The sequence below is a fragment of the Bombus affinis genome, chromosome 12 (assembly GCF_024516045.1).
Source record: "Bombus affinis isolate iyBomAffi1 chromosome 12, iyBomAffi1.2, whole genome shotgun sequence".
NCBI classification, from domain to species: domain Eukaryota; kingdom Metazoa; phylum Arthropoda; class Insecta; order Hymenoptera; family Apidae; genus Bombus; species Bombus affinis.
This window is the reverse complement of record NC_066355.1, coordinates 11,939,864-11,960,784: the sequence shown is the minus strand read 5'-3', so window position 1 is coordinate 11,960,784 and position 20,921 is coordinate 11,939,864. Positions and strand designations below refer to the sequence as shown.

The window sequence follows — 20,921 nt, the reverse complement described above, 5'->3', positions numbered from 1 at the left end:
CTTTCGTTGCGACTTTTCATTCGATTGAAAAATATTTGAGATTCCTGTTACGATACTTGATATTTCAGCGTTATTTGTTAGACACCGTGTGTATGTACGCGCATATATTCGATTGGATGCCGTCCGAACGGATCGAAGGAACAAAAAAATCACTTCGGTACTTCACGACGATTCGAAACCGGAACCGGCTCATTTTATGAACGACGATTGTCAATTGCAGTGCTCGGTGGACACGGTGGTATGCGCCGAATGGCATCCGCTGGAACGGAACCAGATCGTGTCCTGCGGGAAGGGACACGTGTCCTTCTGGTCCCTCGATAACGGTGGCATGCTGTACAAACGGATGGGCATTTTCGAGAGCAGAGAAAAGCCAAGATACGTTACCTGCGTGGCGTTTAATCAGAGCGGTGACGTTCTTACTGGCGATAGCAACGGTAACATCATCGTTTGGGGCAGAGGTAAGAGGAATTTCGTGTTACTGTTCGCACCGGCCGTTCATGTATCGCGGCTAGTAAAAGTCACTTTGCGTAGGAAAATGAACAGAAAGCAGAAAGCAGAAACTATGTATATAACCCATACATGTTTCTGTATACAGGATAGTATGCCACGACACGGCCAGTCAACGCAGATTGTCGAAAGGACAATAAGATACAAATGCATTTTTCTTTCAAGTTTCAAGCCTAAAAGTATTTCGAGTTATTTCAAGATATTACTACTATGTTATTACTAAGTGATTCGACTTACACCATATCGCTTATAGATCGTTGATCGTAAAAAATGTATAGTTTTGTCGCGCGTTTGATACTTGCCGTCATAATCGCAGTATTATACGCGTAAAGATAATATAACATCCTATATTTGTAATAATAACGATCTTTTGATCGTAACATTTTTTTTTTTTTTCTCTTTTTATAGGAACAAACACGATTTCGAAGATAGCGAGGAACATTCACGAAGGATCTATATTTTCGATTTGCGTTTTGAAAGATGGTTTTATCGTCACCGGAGGTGGCAAAGATGGCAAAATATTGTATTTCGACGAATCGTTAAACCTGACGGGGGAAGAAGCACAAGTAAGCTTAAGAAGATAATACCACTGCTGTTCTCTGAGGTTAATCGCGACCCTTAGAAATTAAAACGCATTCATTTACTTAAGCTTATTCTTATCTAACGACGTTTATCGTTTCGAGTTAACACTTTGCCCATCGATTTTTCCTTATACGTTATAGTTGTTAGCGTTAATGGTAACAGAGATGCAGCCGATAAGATACACAAGCCTGCACAGGCAAACTAGATCGTCGAATTTCTTTAAAATACTTGGAGTACATGCAGTGGCAGTATTATCGCGTTAACGTTAATATAATATGTCCGATTTATTAGATCGAGGATCATTTTGGCGGGATTCGAACGCTCGCAGAAGGCAGAGGTTCACAGTTGCTGATTGGAACAACCAGGAATTGCATTTTAGTCGGCGATGTGGGAATGGGATTTAGTCCGGCGATGTTGGGACACGCCGAAGAAGTTTGGGGACTGGCAGCTCATCCGACTTTACCGCAGTTTGCAACAGCAGGCCACGATAGGTTGTTGCAAATGTGGGATAGTCTCAGTCACACTGTGGTCTGGAGCAAAGATATCGGGGTAAATTGTAACTTAGATTGGAATAGCATCTAACAAAAGCGGCGACTCGATCTCACCGAGTTATTTTTCCGTCTATTAATCTAAGTTTTAAAGGCCACGAGATCGCTTTAACGTCCTAATGTTCCAAACCTATGAATTCGTCGTTGGAACAACCGTATTGGGATACGACGTTGAGAAAACCGTTTTCGCACCGAACGTGTTCTACGCGAACGTGTAACTTAAACTTTCGTTCCGGAACTGTTTTTCGTTCCGACTCGCCTTGTACATGGATTGCCGAAGCTTTCGAGATAAACGATAATTGCTAACGACGCGTCGGCCGTATCTCGATCGTTATGCACAAATAAAGATGAACGTTGAATACTTTGTGCGCAGATTGTGAGAAAGAACGAGTGCACCGTAACTATAATTCTGCAACGATTGAACAGAATTTTCATTCACTTAGGAGCAAGCACAGAGCATCGGGTTCACACCAGACGGTAATGTTATGGTGGTCGGATGCACTTCCGGAAAATGGTTAGCCATCGACAGTGAAACTCGAGAATTATACACTCATCACAGCGATGGGTCCGAACCTATTCAGGTAAAACTCCTTATAGTTGTTTTATTTCTCATCGCGATAAACTTTACTTCGCTAACGACTCTCTAACGATCGTGCGTTTTCCTTTCAGGTCGTTAGATTCTCACCGGATGGAACGCTATTAGCTCTGGGTTCCAGAGACAATTATATTTATGTTTATCAGGTAAACGAAGATGCGGTCAAATATAGTCGAGTTGGACGATGTATGGTAAGATCGTTTTCTTCGTTAGAAATTTCCTTACCTAATACAAAAAATTAACGCATCTATAGAACACGGATTTGTTACCATGTACATATAATACGATCATTATTGTTGGCATTGAAATTTTTCAGTCGATTGACTTTTCAATATTTTATTTTATTATACGCATTGTAGCGCAACTGGTGCAATTCCAAACCGTCTGATAATTCTAATTTTTTATATTCTTCGTATACCGTAAATGTCGTACATATATACATGCATAAGCAAATTGAGAAAACATACTCGTATATTTGATATTGAATCGATGGGTTTAAAATTTGCTGTACAAACTGCTTTTATGTATTCAAGTTATACCATAGCATTTGTATAATATAAAAGGCACTCGACGATACTCGTACTTTTAGATGTTCGTTCGACCAGTGTTCCTACATAGTACTTTCATTTACGAGCGTGTTGTAATATATATACACAGAGACGATTCGTTTCAGACAAATACACGCCTTGTTTGAAAAATTTATACATAGTTTCTCATGGAATATGAATGGAAGTAAATGTATCGGCTGAATGTAAAACTACACGCATTGTAAATATTTCATTGTTCGTTGCTCTTTCTGCGATATTAAAGCGATAGCTAAAGAGAATTAACATTATAATGCATTGTTTCGACCACAAGGATCGACATATATATTTAAGCGAAGTACGCGTAATTAGGGCATACAAATTATCGTAAATCATAGCGATATCGTAGTCCCATCGTACATAATATTTAATTTACGAAGAAAGCTGGTAACAATTCGCAACCACACGTTCGATATAAATTTACTTGCGATTAGAGGTTAGAGATTAGAGTCGTAAAATCAAAAATATCATAATACATACGTTCTTTTTTCGTTTCTAGCCAAAGAGGATACGCAGGCGTGGTGTAAGACACGTTTTTAGTTGATCAAAGAACCGAAAAGAGACATTATGTTACAAAATCATTTATTTATTCTACAATTTCGTAAAAGTAATTTCATCGATTTTTCGAAAAAAGAAGGAGAAATACGCAGAGGAAATACAGTTTCGATACTTTACGCAATAATTTCTATGGCAGATGTATTTTCAACAGAACAATCATGCAAATGTACTATTCCGTGGACGATATAATGTCTCTAAAAATGATACGATATTGCCACAGCTATTTATAGCCGCATATGAGCAGATATTTCTTTTTAAAAATTGCTTACGTCAAGCACGCACGGTAGTCATTGTCTGCTGCACAAACTATTGGCGCTCCTTTCGTAGTAATGGCTGTAAACTCGGACACTCCCAGCTGTTTCGCGAAGCTAATCATTTCATTATAATGTTATATCATTTTTTTATACGCAGCTTATAGAGAGAGAGAGAGAGAGAGAGAGAGAAGCGAGGAATATTTTTTCATTGCTTAGACGGCAAAAATTTGTTTCAGGGACATTCGAGTTTCATAACTCATTTGGATTGGTCAATGGACGGACAATATTTACGTAGCAACAGCGGAGATTATGAACTGCTATATTGTAAGTAAATTAACTTGCGTCCTACCTATAATTACAATTTCTATATGTTTGTGCAACGTTTTTGCATTTTATAAGTAGAACATTTGCCAGTTGAAGGGCTTATCTACGCTTCGATAATGATTTATTATATTTTATTTAATAATCAACGATACGTATAAAATCGCAGGGAATCCCGGAGTTTGTCGTCAGATCCCACAACCGTCGATGATGAGGGACATGGACTGGGCGAGTCACACCTGTGTAATATCCTTCGAAACGATCGGGATATGGCCGGAAGGAGCCGATGGTACAGACGTAAATAATTGTACTCGTAGCGGTGATTCCAAGTTGCTCGCAACCGGCGACGATTTCGGAAAAGTCAAGCTGTTCTCTTATCCCGCTTGTCAACCGAAGGTAACCTTCGATATAGTATTATTTAGCTAAGTAAATTGTAAATTTAGTGCTAAGTAAATGGCAGAGTAAATGCCTGAGAACGATACACGAGCGATGTAACGTTACGATATAACAATTCAGAGGTCAGGCATGCCTATAAAGAAGAGAAAGCAATAAATACTTGATAGCTATAAACGAGAATAAATTTGCTTGTTTCAGTCGCTGTGTCATGCGTACGGTGGTCATTCGAGTCACGTTACGAACGTATCGTTCCTTCAAGACGATACGCGACTAATTTCCACTGGCGGAAGTGACACGAGCGTTCTTCAATGGATCGTAAATTACTAACTCTGTTAACTTACGAATCGAGTCGAGTGGAAAACGGACAAACGGTAAAAGTACGAAGCACCGCAAAATAGCATTCGGCATAACCTGCCGAATTTAGTTACCGCGCTATTCTCGTTGCTAGCTGAAGGAGGAGTCGAAAGAAACAAGCGGCGTCGGTTGCGACCGTGGAGAGGAGAACTCCTGGTTTAAAGAAAGGGGAACAGGAAAAATGCTGCGTGTAGTTAAATAATTTTACTCTTTAAGTGTCCTTTACGAATCAATGACTGAAAGTCATCACGCTAATTTCTTATTATCGTTAGTCACGAACGATCTTGATCCGTAATTTTGCGCTGCGAAAACAAGACGACGTGAAAATATTAGTGAAATCTTGTCAGCCGATGTGGCGAACGATATAATAGACTATACTTGGTCAATTAGTATGTAATAACGTAACGAAGTGTCTTTTTCATATTTCACGTATTTACAACTATTTTTCGAACGCCGAAGCGCCGCCGACTTTACAAATTTATACGAGTGTTGTTCGTCTAGTAATCGCTGACGAAACGCACCGTGATCTTTTCCACGCAAACACACAAATTGCACAGTTCGTACATAAGTAGATATATACTTTCGTATAATTAGTGGCGATAAAATGAAGTTGAGCGACTTTCAACCGATTTGATAGGAAACGTTGACATTCCAATTGCTCGTGCCCGTGAAAAAGGTAGGATTATCGTTATCCTCTAGCCTGTGCAGCCACGTAAATTCTATTTCTTCTGAACGTTGGGCTATCACGCTACCGGCCACCACCCAACAATGCGTTTATTTTTCGCGAATAGATCGTTATCGATTTTAGTTACTGTAAGCTTATCTTGCGACGGTACGAGCGAAGAGTATGCGAGTTGGGGAGAGCGAAAGAAATTGCGAGATAATAGGATAACCGATTAATCGGTTAAATTGTTCAAATTATTGAAATTGTTCTATTTCGTCGGAAAATCATGGTACACGCGTTGTGTATTTATGTTTGGTCTGCTACTAATTTTTTTTTTTTTTCTTCTTTTTCAGAAATACGATATTTCTGTAATGCAGGCTTTTTTTGTAATGCTTCTGAAAATATGAATAAAAACGTGGACGAAGAACGTCTTGAATTTTACCCAATAACCGGATTATATTTCACCTAATTACATTCTTGTCACGCACCGTAGGTATAAATCTGTTACGGTCATCAACAGACATACACTTTCTCATTTCATGTTATGTCAAAGCTATGTACGTACGTATGTATATACGTTGTTGGAAGTTTGGTCACTGTCGTTGGTTTTAGATCGATGCACTCTAACGAACATCCTAATGGAAAGAAATTGAAAATATCGCGTTCAACGTTGCATTTGTCGAATTATTACATCGATCGGTCTGATACGTGTGATTCATATAATTCCGGTCGTATTATGAAAGATACTTCGAATCAGATGATGATGAAGTAAAGCTATCGAGAATGACAAATTTATAATGCAACGATATAATATTATAAATAGATATTACATTTGAAAACCAAATGAGCAAAAATGACTACTGTAATTAATAATTATCGTGCTTTTATGTTACCATTCGATGAATAAGAGACAATAATTGATTCGCAGATTAATTAAGTCTGTATCATCTATCGCCTATTCCACGATCAAATCTATCAAATCTACGTTACACTCTGTTCTTAATATTCGACGTTTAAATAAAGTTATTTATACGTGTAATACGTTATAGCTTTCAATTAATAAATAGAATTAAACGATACAGCGTCACGTTCGAAGTATCACGTTATGCGTCGAGCTTATTAATATTAAACTAATATTAAAGTTAGAGGAATTAAAGCGATGTTGTATTCGGGCGAAGAACAGACTATAGATAGCCATGTTGACCGGCCCAATTATCGAACAATGAAACTTCGTATAACATAGGAAAATACTTGTGTACGATTATTGAAATGTAAGGTTTGCGCGATTAGCGTACTTTCGACTTACGTTTGGCCCAGTTCTTTGGTCATATTCTCTAGGATTAAGGCGTAAAAGTTTGCGGACGTCATACGCTGGCAACCGTGTCGCCTCGGTTTCGCAAGTTTCCGCGGCTTAAAATTCAGTTTAGACGCAGAACGAGTCTCGAGAACCTGCTCGTGCATTAATTCGTGAAATATTTTGCAGCCAGCCGATGCGAGGCTACGTGACTCATAATCGCCTATGATTAAAAGTACGATAATCGATGAATCCCGTTTTACCGTGGCTTTTTATTGGCACTTGAATCTTATCCTCGAACGGTTGAACCTAAAAACGTAAAAAGTCGATTTCTGTAATTCCATCTATATCGTTCGATAAACTTTGGGTTAAACGTTCCGTAACGTGTAATGTTTTCTACGGAGGAACCGCGTGATAAGAACCGCGTCGGTCAACGACGAAGGAGCGTAAATTTTTTCTCACGTCCGTTTATAACTGTTAACACACCGTTGAGACAAACTCTGTAATCAAGCGATCGTTCTCGTTCGCTGTTTCGGAATCGCCGATCGTGCAGAGTAAATGAAAAGTTCCCTTAATCGCAGAATACCTGACGTTACGTGTCATCCACGGTTGACCGTTCAAAAAGAAGTTCTTTATGCTCGATAATTTGCAACAAAGGATCGACTCGGAGCAACGTTATTGCAGTTTTTCGTTGATCGATTTTTTTGTGTATCTAAGAAGTAACGGTTTTATCCGAGAAGTACAAATATGTTTTGAACGATTAGACAGGAACATACGATACCTACTTACAACGATACCTTTATCGATCTTTGCCACACTCCGATCTTTATTACATCAGTTTCGTTAGTTTTGTTATTTGTAAAACGAACATCGAACATTGTTTTCTTTGGCCCCTGTAGTTATTATAGTTTGAAATAATTGCATATCTGTCTTCTAAATCGCGCATATCAGGCAATGCTTGAGTCAACGAAATCGCAAACTCGAACGTAAATATTGTTTTGTCATATCAATAACTAGAACTTCAAATTGACTTTAAAATGCTTGGGAAAAAAAAGGAAAAACTATAAAAGATAACGAAAATCGAGTTGTTTATTCCCGCGCTGTTAAATCTGACGCAAGCAACTGCTATAAAAAGGAACCTACTTTCAGTTGAAACGTGTTTAGGTAGTAAAGCAACTAGACCATGAAGGAACAAGACATTTCCCACACGCGATTTTTCTCCGATTATCATTCCAACTAAAAACTTTCCTCGTTAAAGAGCGTTAACAGCATCCAGCTCGAATTATGCAAATAAATAAAATTTATTCTTTAGCGATAAATCACATTTTTCTCGCTAGAGAATCGTAAATAAGCTTGAGAACGTTAAAAGCGTTCGCTTGAAAAATGAATCGTTTCGAACCGCGATAACTTGAAAACGATTGCGTGAAACGCAAAAGTTTAAACGTTACCTCGTAAGTAAAGGTCGATACTTTTATCGTAGGTAAAAAGCGCAGGTAAAAATCTATAGAGAGTAAGAAGATTCCATCGTGGACGTGATTCGTGGAGCGAGTTTCTCGAAAGAAATATATAATTAAATATAAATATACGCGCTCTGGTTTCATTTTAGTGTGGCAGTTGTCAAAAGCTAAGACGCGTTTCGTGTTGCCGGTCGAATTCGGCGTTCTGCTATTTCACAGCATAGACGAGGTATATTCGTCGGTGGTCAGAACGCGAAATATTTCACGATTTATGACGGCGATAATCGTGTCAGCGTTTATCAGCGTTCGGTAAGAGATTCTGCGATATTAGTCATAGCGTACTTATGTTTGTCTATCGTAGAATTTAACGTGTAATTTTGGCCGAACGGTTTGGCTAACGATCGATCGATATCTTCACGACGGTATTATTTCAAAGCGATAACTATATCGATCGTAACGAAACATTCGTATTTTCCAGGTATATAAATTTACAGAAATTGTTTAGCAAGCATTGTAGAATATAATCGTTAACTCGATTTTAAACAAATGCCAATAAACGCCATACTGTGCGTAACACGATGGAAATAGTAGAAACGAGAGCTGTAGCTGTTTCTTTACAAAAATTGCCCCATCTATGCGTCGTATCACGATATATCGAATTCGAGAAACGAATTTCTCGCATAGTAGTTGAATTTTGTTATTCCGTTACCGTGAACGTGACCTTTAAGCACTTGCGCATCGTTTCTTAGAAAAGTTAATATCGGCTTTTCCTCCGAATATCGCAGGCAAGGAAACGACAAGTAGAAAATTATTCAATGTTTTGCTGAAATGGAAAACCATCGCAACGGAAGACAGCCCCCGATAACCTTGTCCTTTCAAAACCTGTAACCGTGAATTTTAATGATACGGATTTTCGTTAGAGATCCTTCGAACGATATATAAAAATGTAAAACAATCGAGTGCTAAAAAATTGGAAAAACAACGAGTTCGAAGGGTGTACGTGGCGTTGACGCGGCAGACCCTGTTCGATTCGTTTTCGTCGAAGGAGAGAAGGATCATCGGTGGACCAATTAGAGGATACCGCGGTCTTATTGCGCGGTCAAATATAAATCTCGGAAGGACGAGGAACCACCGTATCAGGAACGGTAGCAGGCAACGCCCTCGGAAAAAAGGATCGAAAAGGAGGGTTCACGGCAAGGATCGAACGACGAGCACTCAGGGATGGCGGACACGGTCGAACCGAGGGAGGACCGAGGGGAATCAAAATCGAGGAAAAAGAACCAGGGACACAGTGTGTTGGCTTCAAATCAAGAGACCAGACGAACCGGTCTACCTCTCCGCGAGATGCGTCTAATTTTTTTCCCCGTTCTCCTTCCTTTTTTCCTTTCCATTTTCTTTTTGTTTTCTTTTCGTCTCTCTCGTTTTTTCGCTCGTCCCTACGTTTGCCCAGAGCCTTTCCTTTCACGCGTCCTCCTCCTCCTTCTCTTCGCCGTCGGGATCTACCTTTCACCCCCTCTTTTCATTCTACGAAGATGCCCGCAGGTGTGCGGTTGGGGACTGACCAAAAATCTTGGCCGGGAGTCCCGATTTCCGACTCCCTTGTCGCTGTCGAACGTCGCGTTGATACCGCGGTGGTGCATCTCTCACCGACTATCACGCGATCCTCTCGATCCTACTACGGCAAAGGAGGTGTTGGCTGGAAGGAATAATTCCGCGTCGAGCAAAGGAATCACGACAACTGCTACAGAAAGTGTATCGGAGATTTCACGAACGACGCTCGATCCTTGCCTTTTGCTTTTTAGTTTTAGTTTTTCTTTTCTTTTCTCTTGCTTTCTCGTCTTATTTTCTCGAACGCAGCGAAAGACAGGGGATCAGAGTCGCGAATTCCAAAATGACTATCGACTATCGGTAGGTGTTTACGCAAAATCTGCGATCTATTTAACGATAGATTAGATATCATTGTTACCCGTGATAAACACGATCGAAAATACTCGTTAAAAATTGATTGGAAACACGAAATACTTTTCTAAGCGTAATATTATTCGATCGACGAAAAGATAAGATAAATTTATTCGATGAATTTAAGCGAATTTAATTTATTCGACTATTTTCAAAAGGAAAAAAGCAGCGAAAAGATTTTAATTGTCTTTAATTGGCAATCGAGGCAAGTGATTCGGTTCAGTTCTGAATGACGAGGATGTCTACAATATTTCAACCGTGTTGGCCATTATCCAGTAAACTGTAGCTAAACGTTGTTCTAGCGTAAAAAAGGGCGTCTTTGCTTAAATCGAGTGATTGCTGTCAGTTAGTAGGAGAAGTAGTTCATCTGTACGTGTATTATATAAGAAACCGATATCCCCGTTGAAACTGAAGATATAACTGGCCGTTGAAGCTAACCGAAAAGTCATTTTTCTTAAAACCAGCCGAGAACTTTTCCACCAGGTACGACCTAGTTGGATCAACGCGACGCGTTTTATGATAATTAATTATCATCGTCGTAGATCGTAGCAGGTATCTGGAGTTACGCGACCAAGTCGATCAAACATATTACAGAGAAGAAAATGCGATAGGTTTGTAACTCGAGCAAATGCAAGTACGATATGTCGTGTAATATTTAGGACGACGAGAACGACGTTTAAAACGAGTACGAGGCGATACTTTTCGAAGAATCGGGCGATCCTGTCTACGGAATAACGACGAAACGGCGGACCTTGCCGCCTTGTAAGCGAGCGAGCGAGAAGAGAGTTCAAGGTGATCCAACGTTATTCAGGATCGGCGACCCTTCGAGACGTTCAGGATTCGTTTAGAAAACGTTCGGTAGGAGGAAATCACACGGTTGTACCGGCGATACGACGAGAATACTTAAAGAGGTGCATTGCTGCACGGTTCCTCGATTCGAATGCAAAGCCGGATCGTAAAAGGCGCATCGAATGGCTCTTAACCTTAACATTTTCTCTCTACGGAGGTTTTCGATTTTGTCACCGTTCCTTAAACGTGACACGATCTTCCGCGATTTCTCCGTTTCTTCGTTTCTTCTTCGTCGACCGCTTCCAACTAAGATTCGATGTTAAGCCGCCGTGATCCCGAGATATTAAGTTACAATTGAAGATATTTCGTTCTACCTAGACTACACTCGACCAGCGGCATATCGACGGCGGCGGAATCAGCTTCGATACGTACGCGGTCCGGTTGAATAACCTATAACGTATAAAAGCGGCCACGACGTGATTTCTTATGGAAAAAGATAAGAAAAACATATAGAACAAAATTTGCTCGTTATCGGATTAGTTTGCGAGAAAATCGAGATCGAAAATTTATCGAGCTAAGTCTAAGTAATCGATCCTGTATACGTATACTCGCGAATCCGAGTCGTTTGTTTCTATCCTTTGCCTCGATAAACGATCCCCGATATAATTCCTCAAGTAATTTTTAATTCTAGTGTATCGACGGACGATCTTCAACTTCTTTTCTTTCTTTCGCCTTTTATCCGAAATTAAATTCCTCGCGGCTTTCGACCAAGCCTATCGATCCAATAATTAATATAGCGCGAATTGTCACAACGAATTAGATGAAAATTTCTCGAATATCCTGCAGCAGAGATATATCATAAAGTAACGCCGCTATAAATTCGAAGATCACGAACGGCATGCCCGTTTCGAACGCGAATGAATTACCGGGCAAAAGCGTAACGAGAGGAACATCTCACGCCTTTCTCTGCGAGATAATTTGCATGCGACCGACCAATGAATAATTTCGTTCGACGCGAGTGAAAATCGCTTGGAGCGATCGATTGCTCCGAGCCACGCAAAGCAGGACTATCTCTTCTAATTCCATTGGCAACCATTCCAGAGGCAAAAATAAATTACGAATTTGCGGATCGATAAGTTTATTACAAGAGTTTGTTGCAACATTCCGACGCCTATAGAATACATCAGGCCAGCTGTGGTCCAACACTTTGATTTTCACAGCTCGTATCGTGACATACGAAATTCTCTTAATTTCTAACTTTGTCGATGCGAAACCTAACAGGTTTCTTCTTTTTATTTCGGATTAGAGCTTCTAAATTATACGCAGAACCGTCCCGACACCCTTTCAAATCCAATAGCTTTCTTGAAATCGGCTATTTTCGAGAAGTTAGGGCGATTAACGAACCGGACGAGACGCAAAAAAAAAAGTTCGAGGAAATTGCAATTGGTCGGAATCATCTTTCAACCTTTTTATCCAGGCTTGTAGTGGAGATTTAAACGATATATTTATAAACGGTTGAAAGTAGCGAGAATCACGGTTTCGATGTCTGTCGCTTGCGTCGATAAACGCACCCACGCGTCATTCGACCAACTCGTAGTTCCTTCTCGATATTTTGCACCCGCGATAAATATTCCATTTACGCGTGAAATCGTAGCGGCACGCGTGGTTCCATTAATTTATTAAACGCGAAAGCACGTGGACAAGCGACCTGACCGCTGCGCCGTGGTTGTCGCTGTGACTGTGGAGCGCGCTCGAGGGGAGATGTACGGCAATTTAAAAGCCCGTATTTTCGAAGAGCACACGAGCTGTCTGCTCTGACGTAACACCCCCTGGCCTTCTGGACGGCAGAGCGGGTGGTGAAGCGGCTGGACGAGCAATTTACAAATCAGTTGGAGTGGCTGGACGACATGCGGGTACGCAACCAGGGAAATCGAAAAACCTGGATCCTGAAACGTTCCGACCGATTGTCCGGTCGCGTGTCCCACATCCGACATCCAACGGCACGGCGATTAAGCAGCTTCTCGATTTCTTCTTTCCCACGGGAATGCTCGCCGCGCGTTTCACGCGTATCGAGGAGTCTGACGCATTCGTAAAATACGTTCAATTAGTCAGAGTTTAATCCAAGGTAATGGAAATGTTTCCATGTTCTCGCTGCTGAGATTAGAATATATCGTCGAAGCGTCCAAGTCTATCGAGCAAAAGGATTGACTCTTGTGATTTTCTACCGTCCAGTTATGCGCAATGTTCGAATAGTACGCACCTAAGGATATCTTTTTTCTGTGTTGGAAAGATTGCCGAACAATTGCAGTTTGAATATGAAATACGATAACGTGGAGCGCGACATTGTATCTAGGTAGTTTTTCAGAAACTAGCGAACCGATCGACTTCAAGCCTTTTTAGTCGCTGTCTTTTGCGTTCGAGGGATTCGAGGGATTCGAAGTAAGAAAAAGAAACTTTTAATCGGATCGCAACGTTGATTTTAATGAGAAAAAAAATGAGAAACGCGAGGGAATAATCCAAAACACGAGGTAGAATCTTCTTTGCGGGAAAAAAAGATGAAAAGAGGAGAAGGAGAGAGGAGCGACGAGAGGTGGTTGATCGGTGAAATTCGGCGGTAGCGAATTCTTGGCTGGTTCTTCGTTGAAAATGTCCGGCGAAACGAAATAAAGAAAGGGGAAGAAAGAGGAAGAAGGAGGAAGAAGGAGGAAGAAAGAGAAGGTGGCTGACGATGCTGAGAGCCACGAAGAATGAAGTAAGAGTCGTAAAACGGGTTCTCCTGGACCCCCTTGGCTGTGCTTTTCTTTCTCTTTTTAACCGAACCTTCGATCTTTCGCATTAAACGCCACGATGTTTTAACTTTTAACGAGCGACAACGGCAAATTTGCCGCTGAAAAACCTGCGATAGTTTCCGGTTTCGTGTTACCAGATGCGAGTGTCGTCGACTATCTTATCCGTAAGCCTATCGACCGACGTGCATTTCAACCTACCGATAAAGGCTAACGTGATTACTTTATTGAAATTTCCGCGGGAGGCACGCGGACAACCTGCCCAAGTTTCTCATTAGATCGCTACTTGTTACGTATCGTTAATTTTGCCGAACGGAGGATTTTCAATGTTCGTTCGTGCGTTTTAAGGAAGGAGCTGCGTGTCGCGAGACCTTTCTTACCTGGAACGACACGATTATCGATTTGAATGTTTAGATCGGGCGATCTGTCGATCGTTTGTCATCGCGCTACGATAATCCTTGTTATCGGTGTGCGATCGATCGAGAAAAAAGCAGCTCGGCTATCTTTCGCCGAGATGACAGCACGACGATCGGTAATACGTATTTCGATTTCGATCGACGACGATCGATTCACGCTACACGGCGTCATTCCGTTTGCGGTCGAACGCTTCCGATCGATTTATCGGGTCTAATCGCGTGCCCGTGGTTACGTGACCGCGATCGTTCCCTCTATGAAGAGAGTCTAACACCGTTCGAACGATAAATGGAGTACGGCCGTGATTTTTCTCTTATTACGTCTTGCTGGCGCAGCTTGCTTTTCCCTTGCTGGGGACCGGTTTCGGACCTTTTAACGGGCCCTCGTTAATTATCGTCGTTCGGTGTTTGAACGTTGTTCAACGTTGCGAAGAAACTTGCATCCACCTGGCAACGGACAACTTAGAAAAACGTAGATGGAAGAAGAGGTTATCGTTCGCGTTAAACGACGTTATCCGTTAATACGATAGTACGAGGAAACTTATTTCAGCGAAAGAGATCGCGATATGTATGATGAGAGAGGAAGTTGCATAACAGAACTGTTACAGATCAGGAGAGCAATAATTCGTTCGGAACGATATTGCGAGCAGCTCGGCACAGCTACAGGCAACGATCGAAGAGGTATGTTTGTTTTTCGGAGAAGAGGAGGAGAATTGCCATTCTTCGGTGCAACGATGTCGGACTATATTTGACTTTAACGATCCAACACCTAACCCAATAATAACCTAAGCCCGATCGAATTCGGACAGTAAATTGGCAATCGGCGAAATAACGAGAACCACTTTGTTTACGTGAACGAAATAACCCGATAAATGTATTTTAATCGTTAACAATCGATATTAATAAGTAAGAAACAACGCGAGATAAGGTATTAAAAATAAGATAAGAATATTTTTAACCAAATAACTCATCGATCGGTGGTTGGCTTTTTCCGAAACTTTTTCTTTTCCGTCTTCGCTGTCATTCGTCGCGCGCAACGAAATCGCCGACGTACAGCCATCCTTCGTAAAACTGGTTTGTTTAATCGCATCTCGTTAATCATCGTTCCTTATTCGTCCCTTATCGATTATCTATCGTGTATTCTGAAAACTTGTTTAAATTTCATTTACATGCAAACTGTACTACGTTGTTTGGTATCGTCGATTCCGATCGGCCTTTACCGTTCCACCGGTACAATCGACTTTGATTTTTCGTGTACGCCGGTTTTCCTTTATTGCCATATTTCATTATCCGCGAGTTTGAACGTTGTTCATTCGCTCGTGCATCGCTATAATTTAGACTCGACGAAGGTTCCAAGCAACTTCATCTCCGTTTCCACCCGTCTTTTATAAATTTCTTTGCTTCTTTGCTAAAAGTAATTATCGTTTTATCCGCGATTAAAATTATCCCTTATAAATTTCATTTCGTTGCGCGTCGTTCGTCCGTTTCGACGATACCAACTGCAAAGTACGATAGTATAAAAGTTATGACACTCGTAGAAGAAAATAAGAGCGGAAAAAACGGGTTCTATTGGTATTTAGCCGGACGAAGTATGCGGCATAAGGTTCTCGGCCTTTGACCCCGGCGAGCTCGTCATGGAAAATCCGTCATGGCGCCCCCTTCTTTTCCATGGAAGACCTCTTTGTAATGCACGATGGCGGAAAGCATACGCCGTGGTATTTCAATCGTGTCGCCTGTGCATCATGACCGCTGCAATCGCGAATGCAACGACTTTCATTATTCCCCTCGCTCTTCCGCGATATCGACGTTTCGTTGCACTCGCCAGATCAAAGAATCGCTGCTTCCTCCAACTTCTATGAATATATTTGCCTTGCTCGAACAAGCCGCTATTTATAGTTTATTTTCGTCGTAGCGCATTTGTCACTACGATAGATTCCAGCTTGCGATTCCATAGTATTTGTTTATCTGTTTTACGTACCTGCTAGATTCGCATAGTTTCTTACACATCTCTTTACTATCTGCTTGACAAGTTCACGCGTCTTTTGGAAAATTCGATGTAACGCTTGATAAATATTTTCGTGATTATTTCCTTTCTCCGACTTTAAGAAGATATTTAAACCAACTTTGGCTGGTCTCCATTTAGAAAATATATTCCATTCGATCCGGTAAAGTAGGAACTAAGGGAATCGTACATCTTGTTGTAAGATTTATCCAAAAGATGATAAAAATAACAAATGATTATCTTTTTCGCGTAAATTAGCCGTGACGCACCCTCTTCTAACTAACTTGCATATATATTTTGAAATCTTCAACGAAATGAATTATTTATGATAGAACGTTACACTCGTTGAAGCAGAGAATTATTCTCTGCATCCGAGTCGAAAATTCTAATTATGCTTATTAAATTTTCCAAAGAGACCTCTGGTTGCAACGATTTTCACAGACGCTTGTCAAAATACTGTACACCGGAACGAGTCTACTACTTTGTTCGATTCTTTCGAACCATATTTATAATCGTCCGATCGATTGTAAATATGGTAAACGAATATCGTTTAATTAGAACAAAAATTAGAATTTTAATTAGAAAGGCCGCGTCGTATTTCTTAATTGAAGGTTGAAAAACGCTGTAATAACGAGCAGTAACTTTTAATTAAGAGGGGGAAACGCTGTAATTGTTAAAAAGATCGTTACCTTCCTCGTGAACCATATAGTTATGGCACAAATCGCATAGAAATCTTTCTTCTACGTCCGATTGAACGATTCGCACCTTTGAAACGTTCGAAACATCGTTCAATGTAAATACCATTCTCCTCGTGTTTTTCTCCGATTTTTCTTACAGAATATGCTTTTCAGATGTATTACGTATAAGCGATATTCATCACACGTTATGGGCAGGACTCGCGTAACGTGCAATTAGCATCGAAAGTTTTCTATAAAGTAAACTATTATTCAAACAGACGTGTAGATATCGTTGTTACAAGTACTAAGCTAAATCTAGAACAATACGCTCAACGATATAACACACGTTATTATCTGCGTTTCCCAACAGACGTCATACATATGTATAAAGATATATATGACTAATATATATAAATATATGACTAAAAAGTAAAAAAAAATATATATATAAAATCCGCAGGCTATTGAGATCGCCTCTTACAACTCTTACGTAGCGTTAAATTGTTTTCCTACGTTTCATTGTTAGTCTTTTAATGACATTTTAATGAAAAAAGATTGACAAAATTTTCGTAGAAACCGATGATCGATGATCGAATACGTTTGATTATCGTTATCATTATTATTACACACACATGTGTATATATATATATATAATGTCGGATTGAAGTCAGGATTAAGGAGAGGGGCGTTTAATGAATTTTCATTAGGGCTGGCCATTGCCGTGATACGATGAAGAGTTTATTAGCACAGACTTATTAACAAGATTAGGTACTCGTAGCACTAGTGATAATGACCTTAGGTTCGAAACGAATCCGCGGTCAACGGGACTCTTTTACTCTTTACTCGTCGGCCACGCCTAGGTGGTACTCTCAGTTAGCACGCGAAGTAAGCACTCTATCGAAATGATACCTTAGTCGATGAAATCGTACTCGAAGCTCTCACGGTGACGCTGTCTAGGAAAACTGCCTCACTCTCTAGCGGCACCAGGTCTTTTATATTCGCGGAGACAAGTCTTCGTTCGGAGAGTGAGGGAAATTGCCGTTGTTGTTAATTGGTCAGTCTTTGGAAGTGTCCTTCACGGAAAAGACTGTTTGCCTATTTTCGTTAATTAATGTTTAAGGTTTATGACGGGTCATTAGGCTGGCTGCCGATGTTTTGCGAATATGTCTCGACAACCGGCAATCGACCTACCCATAGAATAGGGTCTGCTTATGACGAGCCATGAGACAGAAACTGTTAGTATGCTTACTTTCGAGTGCCGTTACAACTATTTCTTTTTATGGAGGGCTATAGACTTTTTCATGACTTTGTTAAAAAAATGTTCGTCCCTTGACCGCGGCTACGTTCGGTGACTGGTTGTCACCTCGAACCCAAACTCATTCTCATAGATTGCAGGCTAATTACAATCGGGCTGAAGGACGGTGATTGTTTAACTACGGCTATGGTGAAATCCAAACTACAATATTAGGGGTTTTTCCCCGGTTTCAACGGAAGGCTCCGGTGTCTCTCCATCTCCGACATATATATATATATATCGGTCACAGAGAGCGCTTCTAACGAGGAGAAAACAACGATAAAAATTAGAGTACGCCTATCCCTTTCGAAACTGCACGAAAATAAATCTTAACAGAGTATGCGTTGTTACTTGTCCATCGACAGACTGTTTCATAGGTTTGTTTAATGCAATAGTGACCCGTGGTGGACTTTGTAAGTAGCCAGTTGTTACCCGGCAATTTTCAACAGCAGGCGCTTGTCGTTAAACGTCAGCGTCACTCTTGGCCACTTGAGACCATCATCGTACTTAAAATGAATCGACCATAGCAGCTCGTAAATACTGCCATCCCAGTAAGCCGATATAAGCCAACGAGTAGCATGCAGAAAAGTTCTATGGCCTTTGAAGAAATATTCGATCGTTTTCTATCTTCGATCCATTAGATGACGAAATAACAAATTTTCTACATCGAACGAACGGTTCGCTCTCCATATCTGTGTGTGCGCGCGCGTGTGTAGATACACAGAGTATTTGCTGGCTAAACCTTTCCGATATGTTTTATAGATATAAATCAGAAAAATTATATTTTTATGTAACGCAGTGCTTGTAACGTACTGCCAAGTGCTGAGATTCGAATGCAAGCGTCGTTTCTTTTAAAACCATAGGGCGTTTTTTAAATTTGCACCCTAAGATATCAGAGAACGTAACATATCTATATATATATAATACTGGTTTTCACGAGAAGGTTACTCGACCGAATTAGGATTATTTCTAAAATAGTTCTCGCCGAGAGAGACATAATCGAATATACCACGGTTGCGATATACCACGTACCTGGTCGCAAAGAAGCGAAAGATTAAACAGCGATTAAAACGTTGTTTACGAATGAAATACGTTGGAAAAGGTGACGTACGATAACCGTGATGTATCGCTACGTGATAATAATGCCTGCATAAATATGGAATCGTTAAGAATTTCTCCGGCGAAAGGAAAGTGCGATTATACGATTACTCATCGCGTAAGATGCATCGTACAAGAGGAAATAGAAAGTACTTTTGCTATTTCGTTAAATGTACATGAATATAATTTAAGCCGTCGGTCATCCGAGTGATTTTTACATAAAGCTCGTATTCATTCTACCGACAACGTTTACGCTGTGAAAAAAGGAAAAGTGCAAAAACTTGTATTACGCGAAACTACTGTTTGAATACGTATATCGTTACATACCCGTTTCTTCGCTTTCGCTGAATTATCGATGAAAATTTACTCCGTCTATTAACGTTCGTCTTCAAATTGTATACGCGAGCGTGATTAAGCTTCTTCTTCGCTTTCGTCGTTTATACGTACCTACTTACTTTCATGCAACTGGTGAAAACGAACGATTACGACTTTTCACGTTGATACGAGAAGTCTCCGAATTATCGTTTCTTAATTCTTTACTTGAAACTTTGGCCGAATGATATTTCAAAATAACTTTAGTTCGCAGAAGCACGGTGCACAACCACAGAGCAACGAACTTCATAATGGAACTAAATATAGGTTTGGAAAATATTTCGTGCGATTGCTCTTGTAAATTACAAATTGGACGTAGTTTTATGGACACACCCAGTATATAAAGACAACATACACAAATACGGCGATATATTGTACGTACAAATGTATATAACGTATAAACGTATATACCAGCGTAATTAGCGATTAGAGATACACGTAGGTATGAAAACAAATAGCACCCTGTGCAAATAATCATATTTTCTCGAATGGATTTTTATTGAAATTGCCGCTATTTATGGGGACAGAATGCTCGAATGCTGGAACGAAATATGCTTCGTTCGTCGCCTTCTGGAACCTGCGACGCGATACGATTTACGCGGAAACTCGAAGATAATTTGAATACCGACGTCGTGAAATAACCTCGAATTCGTCGCGAGCGAGCGATTGTTCAAAAATTTGCGAAAAAATAGGTATAAGAATCGTCGTTGAATGGAACAAGCAACGAACGAGCTTTTTCCTATTCGATAAACTATTCACGGCAACGAAATTCTTACCGAAGCGAGTACTCGCGTATAGTAGTTGGTTATCTATAGGTATCGAGTTACGTTACCGCTCCATTAATACCAGCGAGCGATGAAATAATATCGATCGAGATACGCTACTGTTTGCGGTATGACGATTTTCCTTGATAAACTGTTATCGCAAGTGTTTACTGTCCCATTCGGTCCTCGTACTATAAAACGACTGATTATTTGTAAATATGTATCAATGACTGATTAGAACCGATCGATTCTCTTATTTACTTTTGTAAAAAATTCCATCGATTGAGAAAATATTATTGGTTCAACGAATGATTATCTTCGTAAACAATGCGGAAGAATTAAAATCCTGAACGCGATATTTGATATCGATACAGTGAAAAATTTCAACGAAAGAGCTGATAAATCAAACATCGTGTTTTCTTTTCGACGATCTTGATTCTTTCCATAGCCTCCAGTCACCAAGAAAAATATCAATTACCATTTATGACGCGTCCTCGTACGAGTCGAAAAAGGAGAAGAGAAAGAAGCGAAACTTTCGCTGTCAGTGCGTACCCATCGTAGTTTGCAGTCTCTACGAGTGGCATTCTCCGCGTGAACTATACCGAATGGGTTCCATTCCATCTCGTCTTTCGCCTTTGCCACGCGGCTTCCAC

General features: G+C 40.4%; 1 protein-coding gene and 1 long non-coding RNA gene across 19 annotated transcripts in view; one reads left to right on the top strand and one right to left on the bottom strand.

Moving 5' to 3' along the window:
- Nucleotides 1–5,812, top strand: part of LOC126922805 (echinoderm microtubule-associated protein-like 2) — a 31,521-nt gene extending 25,709 nt beyond the window's left edge. For 16 of the 18 annotated variants that reach the window (XM_050735717.1, XM_050735723.1, XM_050735710.1 and 13 more), the window contains 9 exons: nucleotides 221–458; nucleotides 916–1,073; nucleotides 1,381–1,638; nucleotides 2,081–2,218; nucleotides 2,307–2,423; nucleotides 3,316–3,339; nucleotides 3,865–3,952; nucleotides 4,119–4,345; nucleotides 4,544–5,812. In XM_050735717.1, coding sequence (XP_050591674.1) covers nucleotides 221–458; nucleotides 916–1,073; nucleotides 1,381–1,638; nucleotides 2,081–2,218; nucleotides 2,307–2,423; nucleotides 3,316–3,339; nucleotides 3,865–3,952; nucleotides 4,119–4,345; nucleotides 4,544–4,672 — 1,377 coding nt within the window. In that variant the 3' untranslated portion in view covers nucleotides 4,673–5,812. The remainder of the gene's footprint in view (nucleotides 1–220; nucleotides 459–915; nucleotides 1,074–1,380; nucleotides 1,639–2,080; nucleotides 2,219–2,306; nucleotides 2,424–3,315; nucleotides 3,340–3,864; nucleotides 3,953–4,118; nucleotides 4,346–4,543) is intronic. The other 2 variants (XM_050735714.1, XM_050735715.1) reach the window with 1 other exon arrangement.
- LOC126922864 (uncharacterized) overlaps nucleotides 1–20,921 on the bottom strand; it is a 140,330-nt gene that overhangs the window by 62,458 nt on the left and 56,951 nt on the right. The gene's annotated exons all lie outside the window — the stretch shown is intronic.